Source organism: Mauremys reevesii, linkage group 9 (genome assembly GCF_016161935.1).
Source record: "Mauremys reevesii isolate NIE-2019 linkage group 9, ASM1616193v1, whole genome shotgun sequence".
NCBI classification, from domain to species: Eukaryota; Metazoa; Chordata; order Testudines; family Geoemydidae; genus Mauremys; species Mauremys reevesii.
In genome coordinates, this window is record NC_052631.1 from 103,044,897 (window position 1) to 103,062,894 (window position 17,998).

A 17,998-nucleotide genomic window follows, 5' to 3' on the forward strand; every position below is an offset into this window, starting at 1 on the left:
CAGACATGAGCTCCCTGAACTCACAGGCAAATCCTGTGTGATGGGCTATTGCTGCAAACCCTCCTCTCCTAGAGAGCCGACGGCCAGGACACATCTTACAGTGCTAATGGCATTTAGATTGCGGACTCCCCCAAGAAGGGAATGCCACAAGCACAGACCTCTTCGGCAGTCTGTGTGGAGCCCGTTGGCAGGCTGGCTCGGATGCTGCTGCTGCCCAGAGCCTGCACGGAGTCAGCTTGCCCGCCCCGCCCCCAAATGAGACCGGCTCTCTGGAGTGACATGCAAGAATCCGTCAGAGCTGAAAATCCCACTTGGCCCCAGGGAGAAGGCACAGTCCCCTCATGCCTACTGTTGGGATGGATGCAGCACCAGCAGGGGCTAAGCAGTGGGGATTGCTGGGGAGGTGGCCAATTAGCAAGCAAGAGGTGCAGAATTTCCTGGCTTTCCAAAGGAAGGGGTGGGGAGGTTGCAGGGACAGGCGGCACAGGTGCTATTCAAAGAGTAAGCTAGAATGAAGACTGGGCCAACTTGCTCTGCTCTCAGCAGGGGCAAACCACTTCTCTTTGGCTGGCACCTACTGGTGAGTTGCTTCCCTCCCCCTCCAGGCTTTCAGCACAGAAGTTACAATCACTCCCACTCCCCTCTCAATTTGGTGCTGGGCGTTCAGTGAGTTTACACACACTCAGTCAGGAACTTGTCCCAGTGGTCCCTGCAGCCCCAGGAAGACACAGCACATGCTCTTACCTGTCTGACATCCCTTGGACTTCACTTCTATCTTGCAGGACACACCCCGGTTCTGCATCAATGGTTTGCACATAGCAGCCTTGTTCTTCCGAGGCGTGGCTGGAACTGGTGGCGGTGGGGGGGCTGGGGACATCTGGGCTGAGGAGGCCTTTGCAGACACCTGTCGAAATCCAGAAAGGGACAAGTCTGTGTCCTGTGCTGGTAAACACCCCTCTCCCCCAACAACCCACATGGCAAAGGCCCAGTCCCCATGGCCAGGGACCTTCTCCCTGAAGCTGCTGCTGGTGGTGCCTCCTGCTGCCACCATCTCAGGCAGTACCTGCAGACCCCCAGGTACCCACCCCAGCACCATTCACTGCTCTCAAGCCAAACACTCAGCAGGTGCTTGTACCTACGGACACACCCCATGCCGGGGAGCCAAGCCCTGAATGGGCTGCACTGCCTAGGGGTGCAGACCTGGCCAAAGGAGCAGCGAGCTCAGAATCGGTGACCGACGAGCCCCAATCAGCAGGGAGCGTAGCACCCATCAGTCCCAGCCTAGGGAGCAGGGAAGGAATTTGTTCTTTTCAGGGTCCCAGGCTTTTGCAAGTGAAATGAACAGCCACAGGCCGGGGGGAAAACAGGGTGAGGGCATGCGTCAGTCAGTGCTGGGAACCACTCCTAGCTCTGCACTGACGTGCCTTCCCATGGCGTTTATCTGCTCTACTAGGGCCAGTCAGCCACTGCCACTTGCCCACGCAGCCGTACTGCCCTCCCCACAGGCTGGGTCCCAGCAGCACACCTCAGGCTCCTCTGCCCACGCACAGAGATGCTGCCCCAGCCTCAGATGGGGCCAGTGTCACCCTGGAAACACTGGCCAGGTCCTAGAATTTGTTACCACTCAGGAAGTCCCCCTTTGGGGCAAGGGCAGCCCAAGGGCCTCTCCCAATGTGTTCCCCCTCAGGCCTCACCATATTAGTCTCTGCTTTCTGTGGGGAAGAGCCAGGAGGTTTGGGCTCGGGAGTCTGACCTGCAAGGGAAAGAGAAGAACCATGAGCACGTGCTGCATTCTTGCTCGCCTGCACTCTCAGGCTGGCGGGTCCCACTGGTGGGCCTGGACATGGCAGCAGCCACTGGCCAGAAGAGCAGGGATTGACATGCTCTCTTCTCACTAGCTCAGGGCCAGTCCTGTACCATACTTGCCAATGTTTCTAGCCCAATGAGGTCACAAGATACTGGACCTTAAAAATCACATCATTGTCTGCACTGTTATCTTGCTCTCCCCAGCACTCCATCCCAGCTGTCAGCACTGGCCTGGCACCTACCCATCCCCAACACGGCAGTGGGCAGCAGATTCCAGACTTTTATTCCCCAATTGACCACTGACCTGCTGCATAGCCTTAGCTGAACCACGTCCCCTCCCTGTGCCTCAGTCTCCCCACTGTAAACCAGGGTACCCCTTTGCAAAGTGCTTTGGGATCTTCAGGAGGAAGGTGGCAGAGAAGGTCAAATGATTAACAATACTGCCAAAATCTGCCCTGCCATGCCCCCCAGGAGTGAGGATGGCATAGCCAAGTGCACTCTGGAGACAGATGGCCTAACTCAGGGATTCTGTCTGGCAGAGGTAATAGCAGACCAGGTCAGGAAACAAGCCAACCAGCTACTAAGCATAGAGATGAATGGTCTACCCAAGACCCTCTCAGGAGTAGTTTATTGGTAGCTCCTTCACCCACGTCTGCCAGCGTGTCCAGAATTACCCAGCAGGCATTAGACTGTGAGCACCGGTGGGCAGGGACGGCCATACACAGTACTAACGAAAACGGAGCAGCAATGGATGCTCAGCTCTCCGTGTAGGCTTCGGCAGAGCCTCAACATGCTAAGGAGCAGGAGTCACAGAGGCACCTGTCCCCCACAGTGCACTTCTCCCTGAGCAGAGCAAGGAGCTGCCAATGGCCCAGCCCTGTCAGGCAACAGAAGGGGTCATGGGACCAGCCCTTCTTGGGTGCTTGACCCACACAGATCTTCTGTCTCTGTGCTGTTGGGGAAATCCAAGCACAGCCCACTTGACGATTCCAGCTGGGGGGCTGCAGCAAGTCCTTTCCCGAGAATCCTGCCGCAGGGCTGGCAAGGGTCCCCAGCTGCAGAATCTGCAGATCTCTTGGGGGACCTCAGCAGACAGGCAGCCAGCCCAGACAGAATGGAGCCCATAACGTGCCTGTCTCCAAGAGAGCATGGCTGTCAGCGGGGAAGGCCAGGGCTGGGGGGCATGAGCTAGGCTGGGTGACAGGCATCTCTGCAGCGGAGCAATCAGAGGCCTAGAGCAGCACCCCGCCTGGCCAAGGAGAAAGGACCCTCTGCATGAGGGGATGGGAGCCTAGAAAGTCCCTCACAGAGCCCCACAAGCTAAGTGACCAATCCCCCATCTTCTGGGTCAGGTGCTCCTCTGAGGCACCCTGCCTGGTTCTAGGGTTCTTCCTGACATCAGGTCAGGAGCTCTCAAAGCCCCCGTCTGGGAAGATTGCCGTTCTGCACAGGAATGTCTGGCCAGCCTGAGAGGGATGAAGTGCAGTAGGGCCTGTTGGAGAGCCAATCCTTCCCAGTGAGAGACTGTCCACAGCTCTGGGACACAGGCCTCCCCAAACCCAGCCCGGGGCTCTGGTGCTCACACACAGAGACTTAGTCTGAAGAAGGGCAGTGGCAACCTGCAATTCACTAAGCAGTTCCAGCGGCACCATCTTTCCAGACAGCAGCCACAGGGTCAAAGGGCTGCAGAGCTCTGGAAAGCCACGAGGCACAAGAGCCTGAAGAATGAGCAGCCAGCGGCTGTGCTTGGGACGGAATCAGAACTGCATAAGGCTCCAGGTCTGTCCCAGGCAGTCACTGGTTTCTTACTACTCGTGGCCCTCCAGAGTTCCTCATCTCTTTGACCCTGCGGCTGCTTCTGGAGCGATGGTGCCATCTCCACAGTGCTGGGGAAGAGGGTGTTGGTCCCAACGTGCTCCTTTGTGCTGTCACCTGAACCACCCGGAGCACTGCTGATAGGAAATGCCTTTCCTGGTTTGGGCTGCTGGAGCTGAACCTGTACAGGGCCCAACCAGAATACACAGCCCTGCAAGAGGAGCTCTTTCCTGCTGTCTCTCTGTGCTCTGGCAGGTCACTCGAACCCATGAGTTCTGGGACAGGCATATCACCCTCCAAACCTGGGATCTCCGGGGGGAACCCTGCTGTAGGCCTGAACTCCGTGGGCTGTCGATCGGAATCTAGTTAGTTACTACACACAGGTGGCTTCTGACCTACCCATTTCCTGAGACCTAGCACCTGCCCAGCTCATCTTGGGGATCAGGGGTGGCACACAGCAGTAAGATCCTTCAAGCCTTTCACTTCCCATGTATGTACTGCTCTGTGCTGAGAAAACATCCTTGTGAAATCCCAGCCTCCCTTCAGGAGGCTCCATGCCTGTTCTTGGGCTCACATACAAATGGCACTGCCATCAAAGGTGGGCAGCACTGGGTGTATTTCAGATGAGCCACCTATTCATCACTTTCAAAGGGGATAAAGAAGATCAGCAACACAGATAGATGGGCTGGCTGACTACTGGGCTTGGGGGGAGAAGGGGAGTCTTACAAAACCCCTGCAGCCTGTGCTGCAGAAGCCATGGCCATGGCGTGTGAAACAGGTTCACTCTTGTGTGAGTGCTCCAGAGGGCAGCGTTAGAGGCCCCTCAAGAGTATGCACTACCTCAAGGGCAAGGAAGGAGGTGGTGAGGTAGTAGTGCCTTCAGCTGTGGAGGAGTCCATGTTATCAGCTATGGACAGTGCAGCTATCGGCTTCCCCTGTGGCTAGGCGAGATCAGAGCATGGCAGGGACAACGCTGCTGAACTGGGAAATGGCAGGCGTAACACTCACCCTCTGTCGGGGGAGCCTGACACATCTTGCCTGGCTGGATTCTCAGCTCCCAGATGTCTCAATACCACGAGGGGCCAACAGTGCTTTATCCAGGTAGCCACAAGTTCCGGGCCCCTGGGGCCGCCAGGGTGGGTCACTCCAGCACGCAGGCCCTCCTGCCCCCTTTCGATGTGCAGGGCCTTGCCCTTGCTCCTGGCCTTTGCTGCTCCAACATACTTTAGGTGGAGTGACCCCTAGACAGCGATCAGGGGCTTCACTGGCTACAGAAAAGGCTGCCACTTATTGAGTGCTGCTTCTCACCGGGAGTACATGGAACAGCTCTGCTGTTAGCTGCCCTGCCATCCATCTGGATTATGGTGCCGGTCCATTCCTGTCCCCTTCTCCTGGCAACAGAGCCTGGAGACTGGGGGCAGAGCCCTGGTCTCTGGAATGTATTCCCTCACCTTGGTGCAGGTGAGCCAGGGACTTTCTCAGTGAGGAATATTTGCTCTTCTAAGGGTGTAGTGCTTGTGGCAGCAGGCTCAGGGTTTGGCAAAAGTTGATGCTGGGTCCATCTGAAGTTCAAGTCATTTGATCTCCCAGTATTACAAAGCACCACATGTCCTGGGCAGCATGCAAGCCTAAACCAAATCAAGTGAGTAACAAGGGGGAGGTCCTGGCCCCAACAACAGCCAAGCAGAGCAAGGCTACGTCTGTGTGCCCAGGACGGGGTTAGCTGTGTCCCCTCACGGTACCAATCGCCACCTGCCATCCAGGGAGATCCCAAGGCACTTTGCAATGTCCTACCACTGATTTTCACAAGTTAACTACAGGAAACAGGGCAACAGGCAGAGAGAATTCAACCTCCAACTGGAACTCCTGGAACACAGCACAGGATTGTCCAGGACACTGGGGTTAGCAACCCCAACACTACCCACAACTGCCTGGGACTGCAGACAAGCAGAAAGACTTCCATGTTATGTCTCATTAAAAGAGCAGCACAGCACCCTCTACTGTCCTGCTCCGTTACTGGCTCAGTTCTGACTGAGGGAAAAGCCCCACCGACAGCATCACCAGCACCACTTCCTGCAGCACCCTGGGTGTTCCTTGAAGGTCTCCCATCCAAGCACTGACCTGGCCCAATCCTGCTTAGTTTATGAGATCTGAGGAGGTCACAGCTCAGAGGTGGTGTGGGACTGGAAGTGGATTATCAAGTCAATCCACACTGTCCCCTAACCCTTTAAATCAAGCTCCCAGTTGGCAACTTGAGGAAAGAGGCTGGAGTCGCCCGTTAAAGACCTGAGCATCCTCGCTAAGAGTGAGAGCTACAGGCAGCATGCTGGCGCCGGCTCCTCCCATCTGGGCCCTGTGTGTCATAGAACCATAGATGTTAGAGATGGAGAAGCCCCAGTAGGTCCCACTCAGTCCATCCCCCCAGGGGCCAGTGCAGGATTGTTCCCTAATGTCTCGTCCAGTCCCAGCACTGGAGCTTCCAGTTCTCCCTGTCTCTCTCGGGCTGAGCTCTGATGGGCTCCCTCCCTCCTTCCTACTCACTGTTCAGCAGGCTCTCGGGCCCCTTCTGCGTGTCCAGGTTGGGCTGGTTCTGTTGATTGTAAAACCTCAGCAGACACTGCTGGTTGCAGAAGTGTTTGATTTGCCCCCGCCAGTGGATGGTTTCCAGCAGCTTCCCCTGACGCTTGCAGGCATGGCACCGAGCTGCCTAAAGCCCCGAGTGGTAGGAGACACAAACAACCAAGTAACTAACCACACGCACTCTGCATGCAGAGAAAGAGGAACACTTGGTAAGATGCTGTGAACTTCCCCACAGAAGTGCCCTGTCAGCAACAGCAGTGCAAGCTTCTCCACACCACCACTAGCTGTGGACTCCCACAGTACAAACTTCCTCAGAGCAGTGCTCTGGCAGGATCAACTGTGAGCTTCCCCATAGCAGTGTCCCATCATTGCTAGCTGGGGACTCCAGCAGGGCCAGCTCCCCAGAGTAGGATCCAGTTCTCTGGATCAGTGCCCACACCAGCAATTCAGTGCAAGGCTGACAATGCCGATACTGACCTTGAAGTACCATAGCAAGTATTTGCTCTTGCAGTCTTCACTACAGAAGTCCCAGGTGCTGCCCTCCAGCTGCTCGGTGACCGCTCGCTGGCAGGTCTGGGAACAGTAGGTGCAGGTGATGCAGCACAGACCCAGGTTCTTGGTAAAATCCTGTTTGTAAAGAAGCACACACCCTGCGGAGAAACAATAGGAGTGAAACCTTCCCAGGATGCACTGGGGGACTCCCTGACCTGAACAAGACCAGAAGCCAGGTGTGTGGAGACACAACAGAGCACAACGTTGTCGGGAACAATCCTGCACTGGCCCCGGGGCTGGGACGACATAGGACCTCCGCGGATTTGCCATCTCTCACCTCTTTGCTCCTAGGCAGAGCATGACTCCAAACAAACGCCTCCAGCCTCCTGTGTGCAGGAACTTGCCAGCCAGGACAAGGTCAGGCCAGGCCAGCCCAGGTGCAGGAGTGCAGATGTGTGATGACAGGAGGTGCGGAGCTGCCACCTGCTGTCTCCCCCAACCCTCAGACAGAGAAAAGCAATGAGACAGCCCTCCCCAAGCTGACACTGGATGGCAACGCTTCTTCCCAGGTGCTGGCAGCCAATACTCCACCCCTGAATCAGCCTCCCTGCACTACAAGGCAAGGCCTTTGCCATGGCATGACAGACCTCCCTCCATTCCACTACAAGGTCTCTCCTTTCCCCAAGCCACAGGGTCGGCAGCAAGCACCTTCCTCTCCCATGCTTCCTCCATATACCTTCGCTGCAGAAGTTCTTCTCCACCCCAGAGAAGCGGATCTTCTCGTGCAGCAGCTTCTCCTGCTTGCAGTGCTCACACTGGGACACCACCCCACGCAGCCGCTTGAAGTCCTCGCAGCAGTCCTTACAGCAGAACTGGTACACTTTGTCCTGCCAAAGAGACCGCTGCCTGGGTCAGCCTGGCGGGACAAACCTAGGCTGGCTAGGAAAGCAGGAGCAGAATCACAGCGCTGGGTAGATAGAGTCACAATGTCCCCAGTGTAGGAACTAGGGCAAGGGGGAATCAATCCGTACCCAGCCCAGCCTGTACCCTGAACACCAGGAGAATGTCTTTCATAGCCACCCCCACAGGGCTATGGCTGCCAGCTAATCTGGTCGAGAGCAGGCTGACCTGGGCTCTGTCAATGTCCAAGGGTGGCTCCACTCTTGCCCCTCCTGCTCCCTCTTCAGAGCAGGGAAAGGAACCTGAGGAGGCTCCGCAAATCCATGTACCCAGGGCCCAAGACCCTGCTGTCCCTTCTCACCTGCCAGTCCAGAATCTCTGGCTTCCCACTGAAGAGATTGTGACAGTAATGACAGTTCAGGTGGATTCCCCCCTCGGGGCTGGTGCGCTGCAGGGAGAAAGGGAGAAAGTTAAAGGAGAAAGGGCACATAGGGGACAGATGTACCCACCGTGCCCACCAGCTGGAGCATTCCTGCCCAGCCCCACCACACTCACTGGCCAACGTATCCCCACCCACCTCTGCCTGCCAGCACATTCTAAGGTCACTGAGCTTAAGGCCAGAAGGGGACCATTAGAGCATCTAGTCTGACCTCCTGATGGTGATAGGCCATTACATTCCACTCAGTTCCCCTTGTATTGAGCCCTAGAACATGGGGTTATGTTAAAAGCAGATCTTCCAGATAGGCATCCAGCCCTCATAGAATCATAGAATCTCAGGGCTGGAGGGACCTCAGGAGGTCATCTAGTCCAACCCCCTGCTCAAAGCAGGACCAATCCCCAACTAAATCATCCCAGCCAGGGCTTTGTCAAGCCTGACCTTAAAAACCTCTAAGGAAGGAGATTCCACCACCTCCCTAGGGAACCCATTCCAGTGCTTCACCACCCTCCTAGTGAAATAGTGTTTCCTAATATCCAACCTAGACCTCCCTCACTGCAACTTGAGACCATTGCTCCTTGTTCTGTCATCTGCTACCACTGAGAACAGTCTAGATCCAAGACCTCATGTGCAGACCTCAAGAGATGGAGAATCCACCACTTCCTGGGGAGTTTGTGCCAATGGCTAATCACCCTCCCTGAAACGCTGATGCTTTATTTCTAATCTGAACGCATCTAGCTTTGGCTGCCAGCCACTGGTTCTCGCTCTGCCTTTCTCTGCTAAATTAAAGAGCCACAGAGTGCCCCGTATTTTCTCCCCACAAAGATGTTCAGACACTGTGATCAACTCACCTCTCAAGTGTCTTTCTGACAAGCTAAACACATTGGCCTCTAAGCACATGTTTTCTCCAGCCCTCAAATCCCTGTTGTGGCTCTGTTCTGCACCCTCTCCAATGTTTCAACACTTTTTAAGGTGTGGACACCAGAGCTGGATGCAGTTCAGGATCAGCCTCACCAACGCCTTATTCAGAGGTGAGGTCCCCTCCTAGCTCCCCCACTCACTATGTCCGTTTACACAGCCAAGAGTCACATTAGCCCTTTGCCAGAGCAGTGCACTGGGAGCTCCCACTCAGCTGCTTGTCTGCTATGACCCCTAAACCCTTCAGAGTCCCTGCTTTCCAGGATACAGTCCCCTTCCCCAGTGGTTGGCATTCATTGTTCCTAGATGCATGAACTTGCATTTGGCTTTATTAAAACACATGTTGTTTGAATGGGACCAACTTACCAATCAAACCAGATAGCTCTGTATGCCTGCCTGTCCTCACATCATTTACCACTGCCAAGCTTTGTGTCATCCACAAAGCGTATCAGCAAAAATTTATATTTCCTTCCAGATCATTGATGAAAATGGTGACCACTGGGCCTAGGAGACCAATCCCTGTGGGACCCCACTAGAAACATCCCCATTCAGTAATTCCCTATTGACAGTTATTTTTTGAGATCTGTAAAAGTAGCAAAGAGTCTTGTGGCACTTTATAGACTAACAGACGTTTTGGAGCATGAGCTTTCGAGCTTTGGAGCATGAGCTTTGGAGCATGATGCATCCGACGAAGTGGGTATTCACCCATGAAAGCTCATGCTCCAAAACGTCTGTTAGTCTACAAGGTGCCACAAGACTCTTTGCTACTTTTACAGATCCAGACTAACACGGCTCCCCCTCTGATTTTTGAGATCTGTCCATTAACCATTCTTAATCCATTTAATATGTGCTTGACGGATATCATACAGTGGTAACTTTTTAATCAACACGTTGCGTGTCACTATGACAAACCCCTTACTAAAGTCTAACTGTATTACATCTACACAGTTCTCTTTCATCAGCCAAACCAGGTTTGTTTGACAAGACCTATTTCCCATAAAGCCATGATGACTGACATGACTTACATTCCCATCCTTTAATTCTTTATTGATTGATTCCTGTATTTGCTTTTTCATTACTTTGCCAGGGATTGATGGCAGGCTAACTGGACTATACAGGTCACCCTGCTTATCGTTTTTGAACCATTGCATGACATTAGCTCTCTTCCAAGTCTTCTGGAATTTCCTCAGTATTCCAAGATCCACTCAAAATGCATGTCAGTGGGCCAAAGATCTCCCATTCTCTTAGGACTCTTGGTCCACATTCTCTGGGGCTGCTCCTTCCTGGGACTCCTACAGGGAGTGCACACTGGAAAGTCCCAGCTGGGGCATAGGAGCTGCAGGGACTGTGCTCGTAAGTAACCCTGGTGCTGGTCCCACCCTCTGCTCTTAGGCTGGCTGCAAGATGTAGCTGGTTGTAATTTACTCCTATGCCCCAGCTGAGACTTTCCAGTGTGCCCACCCTGTTGGAGTCCCAGGAAGCAGCAGCCTCTCTCTGCTGGGAGAGGAGAGGGGAGGGGAGGGGGACCCCTCCCTGACAGGAAGCATGTTTCAGTACCTGGAATTTGGTCCAGCAGCTGGGGCTGCAGAACTGGTACACAACCCGGTCAGTCTTGTTGTAATAGCAGGGCTCAGACAGGCTCTTTCTGCAGAAGCTGCAGGGCCTAGCGGGACCTAGCAAGACAGAGACAGTGATGGCAGCAGTGTGGAAGGTGGGACTGGAGGGAGAAAATGGGCTGCACGTTCCTATCCCATTCTCTATAGTGGGCCTGGTACTCAGACATCCTGGTGCAACAATCGCAGGAGAACGGGGATGCTGGGCTTTGCAGGGCAGAAATGCTGCCTCAGGGGTCAGGGAGGTCGCAGCCTCACTCCAGCTCGGTGACCAACCCGGGCTTACCTAGGGCAATGTTGGAGATCCCCAAACGTGTGACACCTCTCTCTGTGGGATCCCCCTAAGCCTCACTCCGACAGGTCAGAGGTCAGCGACATAGGGCCCGCCCTTTGGGGCTGACGTTCTCTTACCGGTCAGACCCGACTGCTTCACTTTGTGAGAGGTGGTGCAGCAGATGGAGCAGAACAGGCCCATCTTGCCGCTCCGATCCACGTTGGGCAGCATGTCGAAGTTCTTACACAGCGTTTTGCACCACATGCAGGGGTACACGCGGGTATTCTTCTGCAAGCATAAAGCAGAGGGTGGCTACTGGAGAGCTCAGGCCCCTGCTTTCCTCCATCCCATGTCCTAGCCCATCCTCATCCCATCTTACCCACTCTCCCTCCTCCCATCCCCTTCAATGGCTCCACAAGGCAGCTCTACAGCAGGCTGACATGAACACACAACATGGACGACAAGATTGCACTCTGTTCCCCCCTTGGGTCACAGGCCCTGGCAGCTGTTGGCAATGCCCGAGAGCAGGTCATGCTCCTCTCTACCATCTGAGACCCCACCTAGATCTCAGGCTAGCCTGGGGCACACAGCTGCTTTGTAGGGACCCCACGGCTGGATGCAAGAGAGGCCCCTCAGTGGGGATATTGTCTAGTTTACAGAATCCTGCACAGCACAGGAGGACAGAACCAGCACAGAGTCCTGTGGCAGCTTATAGACTAACAGAAGTTTTGGAGCATGAGCTTTCGTGGGTGAATACCCACTTCGTCGGATGCATGCTCTGGGTATTCATCCACGAAAGCTCATGCTCCAAAACGTCTGTTAGTCTATAAGCTGCCACAGGACTCTTTGCTGCTTTTACAGATCCAGACTAACACGGCTCCCCCTCTGATACTTGACAGGATAGAACCAGCTCTGTGCCTTTGACCAGCTCCACCGTAAGAAGCCAGCTCTGTGCCTTTGACAATCAGCCTCACCAGGCAAGTGACCAGGAGCACCAGCCCCCAGGTCCCAGGGCCAGGCCTGGGGAGCTGCAGCCCCAGCAGCAAGAGTAAGCTCAGTGCACCTCCACTGGTCTGCTTTGAAGAGAGCCTGGCTCTCTTTTATTAAGAAGCTTCCTGAGCATTGGAGGAGATGAGAGCGAGACTGCTCGGCGCTGCTGCTACTGCAGAGGAAGCGCCCTGCACTGAGCCAGGAGAAGGCTGGTAAAGCCTCGGGAAAGGGAGATGGGTGCCCCCAGAGCCCCTCCCTGTCTCCAGGAACACCTCACCTTCTTGTAGCTATTCAGACAGGTGGAATTGCAGAAGCGTTTCTGCTGGCCCTCATGGAAGAGGTACTCCAGCGGCAGCCCCTTGTTGTAGATGTAGAGGCCGCAGTTATCGCAGCAGTTGGTTTTCAGCCCCTTGGTGGCTCGGAATTTGGTGAAGCAGGCGTCACTGCAGAGCCGGTGCACCACGTTCCCATTGCTGACCTCGTGCTGGATCTGTACACACACCAGCACCAGGCACTGCCTCAGACGCAAGCACAGGCCCAGCCCTGCCATTCCGCAGGGGCCTGGCCCTCGAGCTGGCCTGTGCCTCTGGGCAGGAAGGGCCATTACTCTAGGAAACCCATGCAGGCTGGCTCCCATCCCAACAGGACAATGGAATGAGCGGCACGGGGAGCTGCAAGGGGCAGCGTGGGGAGAAGAGAGCAGAAGCTGCGCCTCTGAGGCTGACGGGTAGAAAACAATGGAAAAGGAAGAATCTGAAAACAAGCCCAAATCTGCACACAGGCCACAGCCTGAGGCCACAGGAGTTCCTGGCAGGTTCCCCAAGCCAACCCAGATACTGATAGGCTCAACCAAGCCCCTATAACTAGATTAGGCAGCTCACAAGCACCTGGAAGGTGTGGGCAGTTGCATTAACTCCAGCTCCAGCAGATGGCTTCAAAGCTTCTTGGGCCAAACAATGGAGAGACCTGGGCTCTGCTTACCTCCCCAGGCTTGTGACAGACACTGCAGCGGCTGGTGTCCGAGGCCTCTGCAGGCTGAGGGGCTGGTCTCTGCTGCTGCGCTTCGTAGAGGGAGAGGCACACAGAGGTGCAGAACTCATGGAAAGAGCCACCTGAGCCAATTTGGGCCACAACAGAATCCTTGGTGTTCCAGATCTCTCTGCAGGGCAGGAAGGGACTGGTTAGCGCAGGGGACACCCCCACTCCAGGACAAAGAGGGAGGGTCGGCCGTAATGCAAGGAGCTCCAGGACAGGGGGATGTGAGGGGGAGCAGAAAGTGCAGCTAGAGGGAGTGGAGTCCTGTGGTGGGGAATGACAGGGTATTGGGAGGGAGGCCAGGAGTATGAAGGGGGGCAAGGGAGCAGGATGGGGTGACATGGGTGGGACAGTAGACAAGGGATTCAGCAGGAAGGGTAGTGGGTTGGGGAGAGTGTGAGGGTGGGCGCGAGGAAAGGTAGGTAGGGGTAAGCAATACTGTGAAAGCAGGGCACATGGGTAGGTGGGTGAGGAAGGCAGGGTGAGATGAGGGCAAGGGTGGCTAGTCAGATGGAAGGCGGGGGGAGGGGGGCGAGAGGGCGGATAAAGCAGGGAGGGCACACACTTTTTACAGAAGGTGCAGATCTTCTTGCCAGGTGGTTTCTTGGAGAAGGTGGTGAGACAGGAACTGGAGCAGAAGAGCTGAGGGAGCCCTTTGCGCTGGTAAGCGGTCTGGCCCTTCTGCAGTGGGGTCCGGCAGTTGGCACAAGTCATCTTGGTGACGGTGGAGCGGGCAGCCCGCTGAGCCATCTGTGTGCGCAAGGACATGCGGGTCGAGCGCCGGGTACGGAAGGGAACAAAGTCCTCGTCATTGGGATCATCCACCATAGCATCCGAGTCCTCGTCAGAGACCGGGACTGTGAGCAGGGAAAGAGAGAGACAGATTCCCTGTTAGGGACCGCGGCATAATCCTATGTCCAGACTGGGGACGGGGCTTTCTGGAGTCCATTTCAGGGTGCAGAACCTGGAATTCCCTCAGCAGGGAGGAGTAAGGGACCTTGGAAAGCTGTAATGTGCTGGCAGGGGATGAAGCAGGAAACCCCCAGGCTCACTGAGCCTTGGGCACTGCTGTCTCCACACGAAAGGCATGATTCTCTGGGGCCTAGCAGCAAGTTCAAGTGCAAACACTTAGAGCAGACTGCAGAAGTCTCTGTACGTTCCACTGTGCATTACAGAGACCAAGGCAGCTCCCCACAGCCCCTTCCCACAAGAGAGAAGGAGCAGGTGGCACAGCCAGGGTGTGAGGGGCACAACTCCTCCCCACTCCTAGAGGAAGGAGCAGCAGATGCCACAAGCACTTTTAGACTCTGCATCTCAGAGGCAGACACTGGATGTTTTCCCCCAGGAAAGCCCCTACAATGAAGCCCACCTCCTGATCCCCAGGTGGGGTGGGGTGTTGCCCAGGGGATTGTGCCTGGCTGGGAAGGGGCCTCTCAGATGACTCCTCAAACCGCCCCCTCCCACTCCCCTCACTTAGAAATGGGCTGAGTGGCCAGCCTAGGTTACTTACTGCTCTCGGAGGAATTCACAGTTTCAGGCCTGGCTGCCTCTGATCTCCTGGCTCGTTCGCTTCTCTTCTGCTCCTGGAAGATACCCAGAGAATATTCAGACCAACCACCTTCTGGGGTGACCATGGACAGAGAGCCTCGGCCACTCCCAGGGCCCAGCTACAGGGCTCTTCTTTCAAACTAACTGCAGATGGTTCAAGCTTTGCTGAACCCCAGCCAAAATCCTGACTGGGTTTAGAATGGCAGGGGGACCGAGCTGGCTTAAGAGAAAGGGGCTGTAGCCTGGCAGGTGGCAGGGAGCTAAGACTGAAGTCACCTGCACAGCACAGAGAAGGTGTCTGTCCCAGAAGACATGCACACTCCTTCCCATGCTCACTCAGAGGGGTGGCCTTCAAGTACTGTTGCAGACAGAGGCACTTGTCTGAACTCTCCTCACCTTCTCAGTTGGCTGTTCACTTCCCTTCCCGGCCAGGTCTTCTCCTGCAACGGAAATACAGATGACACCTGAATCCCAGACCCTGATTCTCTCCAGAGCAGGGGAAAAGCTTCCTGCTCAGAGACAGCAGCCCTCTGCATAAACAGGAGGGGCTAGAAATCACAGGGAAGAAGACCTGCCTTTGCGCCTGCCTACGTATGCACAGCAAGGCTTGATACCACAGAGCCACATGGAGGAAGAACCACATACAAGGTGTGGTCTCCACACCTGGGAGCATGCCATGGGTAGCAGGCCTGCATGCAGAGTGGGAGGGAGACACTGGGCAGCTGCAGCTGTCACTTCTACATTTTCGGAGCCAGCCTGCCAACCTGGCGACCGAATCCTCTCTGTAAACACAGAACAGACTCAGCCTGGGAAGGGTGTGGATAGGCCCAGGCCTTCCTCAGCCTGGTGTGGAGAGCAAGGCATGAACCCTGCCTAATGGAGACATGCCCTGCCCACGATGCTCCACCCCTAGTGCCAAGGTAGCCGCAGACATCACCAATCGCACCAGCATGGGCTGAATCCAGTGCTTTGGCAGGGGGACCAGTAGCCAACAGGACCAAACTTCAAGCTACGACAGCCAATGAGTGCGCCCAATTGCACCCAGGGCCCTGACTGCCAGAGCTATTAATCTCTCCTATTGGGGCCACTTCCCCAGCCCACCCAATTAGCAGGCAATGCTGGTTCACACACAGAAGAGACCTAAGTTTCCTGTAAGCTGCGCAGCCATGCAGCAGCCTATTTAGAGCAGTGCAGGCACTCAGGGAACTTGCCCGGAGACCTGCCGCAGCTGGGGACCAGCCGGGGAAAGGGTGCCCCTCCTGCCGTGGCCAGGGCGATGTGGACCCAGCTGTGGCCGGAGTGGCCTGGCCCAGCCCCAGGTGCAGCCGGGGCACCCCTTCCCAAGCCCGAACCCAGCTCTGGCCCAGACCTGCGGGGACAGGGGGAGGGGCGCCTATCCTGCAGCCCCAGCCCAGGTGCTGCTGCGGGGAGAGCTGGGGGAATCCTCTCTCCTTGCCGTAGCGCTGGAGCACCCTCCTGCACCCCAAACCCCTCACCCCCCACACACAACCCAACCCTCTGCCCCAGCCCTGAGCCTCCTCTCACACTCCGAACCCTTCAGCCTCACCTCAGAGCTCGCCCCCCCAGCCCGAGCCTGCACCCCCCCTGCACTCCAACCCTCTGCTGCAGCCCTGAGCCCCCTCCCACTCTCTGAACCCCTCGGCCCCACCCCCACCACATGAATTTTGTTATTTGCACCAATATGAAGGTCATGTGTCACACACCACCTCCATAGTGGTGCACATAATAAAATGTATTTCGCACATGGGTGGAAAAAATTAGAGGGAACTCTGGCAGGAGACCCCAGGGTAAGTCGAGAGCTGATCAGTCTCCAGTTTACTGGAGCAGAGGCTGCCCACCACTTGTCATGCAAGAACTTCGCCCCGGCACTGGAAGACCTACCTGGGGATGATGACAGTGTGGTCTCCTGTGCTTTCGGCATGCTGCTCTCTTGTCTGAGGGTATTACCACCATCCTCATCCCCCTCCTCAGCCTGGCCTTCCTCAGTGTGCTCAGGGGGCAGGGCAGGGCTCGGTTCTAGCCCTTCTGCTGCTGCTGCTGCCTCCTCTTTTTGCACAGGGGAGCTTTTCCTTGGTGCCTTCAACCTTGTTTTCTTTGCCTGCTTAAGACTGAGCTGTGGCGAAACCGCTGGCAAACTTGAGAGCTGCGTTGTAAATTCCTCTGTGGATGGCGCACAGCTCAGCTCCCCTGCGACAGGAATGGGCTGCTGGGGGGACTCCAGGGTGTTGCCATCACAATGCGCAGCAGCACAATCATCTTTTAGGTCCCCAGAGTCATATTTTGGTTTATCTTCCCCTTCTTTCCAAGCTTCTGGCACAATGTCTTCCCTAGCCAGCACAGAGGAGTCCCCAGGCCCATCCGCCATGTCCTGGGAAGAATGTGCCTTGTACAGACCCTCCAAATCCCCTGGTTTATCTAGAACCATCAAGTCAGTGGCGTCATCTAAGTCATCTAAGACACCAGGTTTCTCCAGAACGTCCAAGACACTGGGTTTATTTAGATCAAGATCGTTTGATTTGCTTAGGTCAGCCAAACTGTCCGCTTTCACCAAAAGGTCTAAGTCCCCATCTGCTGTGACCTGCTTGGTCTGATCCCATTCCATCACAGGGGGGTGAAGATCTGACGCTTGCTGTGTAGAAGCTGTCTGGGAGCCCAGAAGATCTTCCCCAAACTCCATGTCAGCAGGGAGATCACCAATCAGTGGCTTATCAGGCAGAGAAAGTGGGTCCAAAGATCCAGGAAATTCACTGGAATCCATTTAGAAGCAGCAAACTGGAAATGAGAAAGAGCCAGAAAGTCAATGTTACAGTGTCTACATACAGCATTACACACTCTTCCAGGCTGTACCAGGAGATTCCTGGTGGAAATCTAGCACAGACCAGGAGACAAGCGACCCACCTCCACTTCTCACACTATAAGAGGGAGTTACAAACTTCTGGAGCCAAAAAGCTGCCTTGAGCTCTGCCTGCCTGGGAATTTACCACCACATGCCTATGCTCCACCATAGCCAGGACTCAACTACAAGGGTGAGTGAGTATGTTTACAGCAGAGAAACACGGTGAGCTACTACAGAGGAACTGTGTTTCAATTCAGAGGACTCTGTGTAGCTATTCAGCAATCTGTAATGTGGTAGTGGGACGGGTGCCCCATTGCCCCCTCAGTACTTCACCAGAGCCAGACGAGGGGGCAGGATGGGTCAGTTCTCACACAGCTGCCCATGTGTTACTATTTAAAATGCCTTTTCTCCCGGCCAGTCCATCTCACCACCAGGAGCCACCCCTCCCCTGCCCTCACTGTAGGAATCCCCTGCAATCTATGTAGCCCTCGCCATGGAGGCAGACTATCCCCAAGAGCTTGGAGTCAAAAAACACAGGGAGACAAGGACATATCTCTGGGATCCCAGCTGTATAGGTGCAGGAGTTGCGGAGTGTTTGGTTTCTGCAGAAAGAAACCTTCCGCTGGGGAGTAAGGCGGGTTATGAGTGAAGACAGAAATAACCCCAAGAGGCTAAAAACCACTGACAAAACATAACAGAAAATCATAAACTAGTATCTTGGGCAATTACCCTGA

General features: G+C 55.3%; 1 protein-coding gene across 10 annotated transcripts in view; it reads right to left on the reverse strand.

Annotated features, from left to right (window-relative positions):
• ZMYM3 (zinc finger MYM-type containing 3) overlaps positions 1 to 17,998 on the reverse strand; it is a 66,183-nt gene that overhangs the window by 18,784 nt on the left and 29,401 nt on the right. For all 10 annotated transcript variants that reach the window (XM_039487031.1, XM_039487030.1, XM_039487028.1 and 7 more), the window contains 14 exons: positions 16,310 to 17,200; positions 14,804 to 14,847; positions 14,370 to 14,442; positions 13,425 to 13,716; positions 12,806 to 12,983; positions 12,102 to 12,314; positions 10,972 to 11,122; positions 10,505 to 10,620; positions 7,955 to 8,041; positions 7,430 to 7,580; positions 6,679 to 6,851; positions 6,163 to 6,328; positions 1,695 to 1,753; positions 745 to 904 (listed from right to left, as the gene is read on the reverse strand). In XM_039487031.1, coding sequence (XP_039342965.1) covers positions 745 to 904; positions 1,695 to 1,753; positions 6,163 to 6,328; positions 6,679 to 6,851; positions 7,430 to 7,580; positions 7,955 to 8,041; positions 10,505 to 10,620; positions 10,972 to 11,122; positions 12,102 to 12,314; positions 12,806 to 12,983; positions 13,425 to 13,716; positions 14,370 to 14,442; positions 14,804 to 14,847; positions 16,310 to 17,186 — 2,740 coding nt within the window. In that variant the 5' untranslated portion in view covers positions 17,187 to 17,200. The remainder of the gene's footprint in view (positions 1 to 744; positions 905 to 1,694; positions 1,754 to 6,162; positions 6,329 to 6,678; positions 6,852 to 7,429; positions 7,581 to 7,954; positions 8,042 to 10,504; positions 10,621 to 10,971; positions 11,123 to 12,101; positions 12,315 to 12,805; positions 12,984 to 13,424; positions 13,717 to 14,369; positions 14,443 to 14,803; positions 14,848 to 16,309; positions 17,201 to 17,998) is intronic.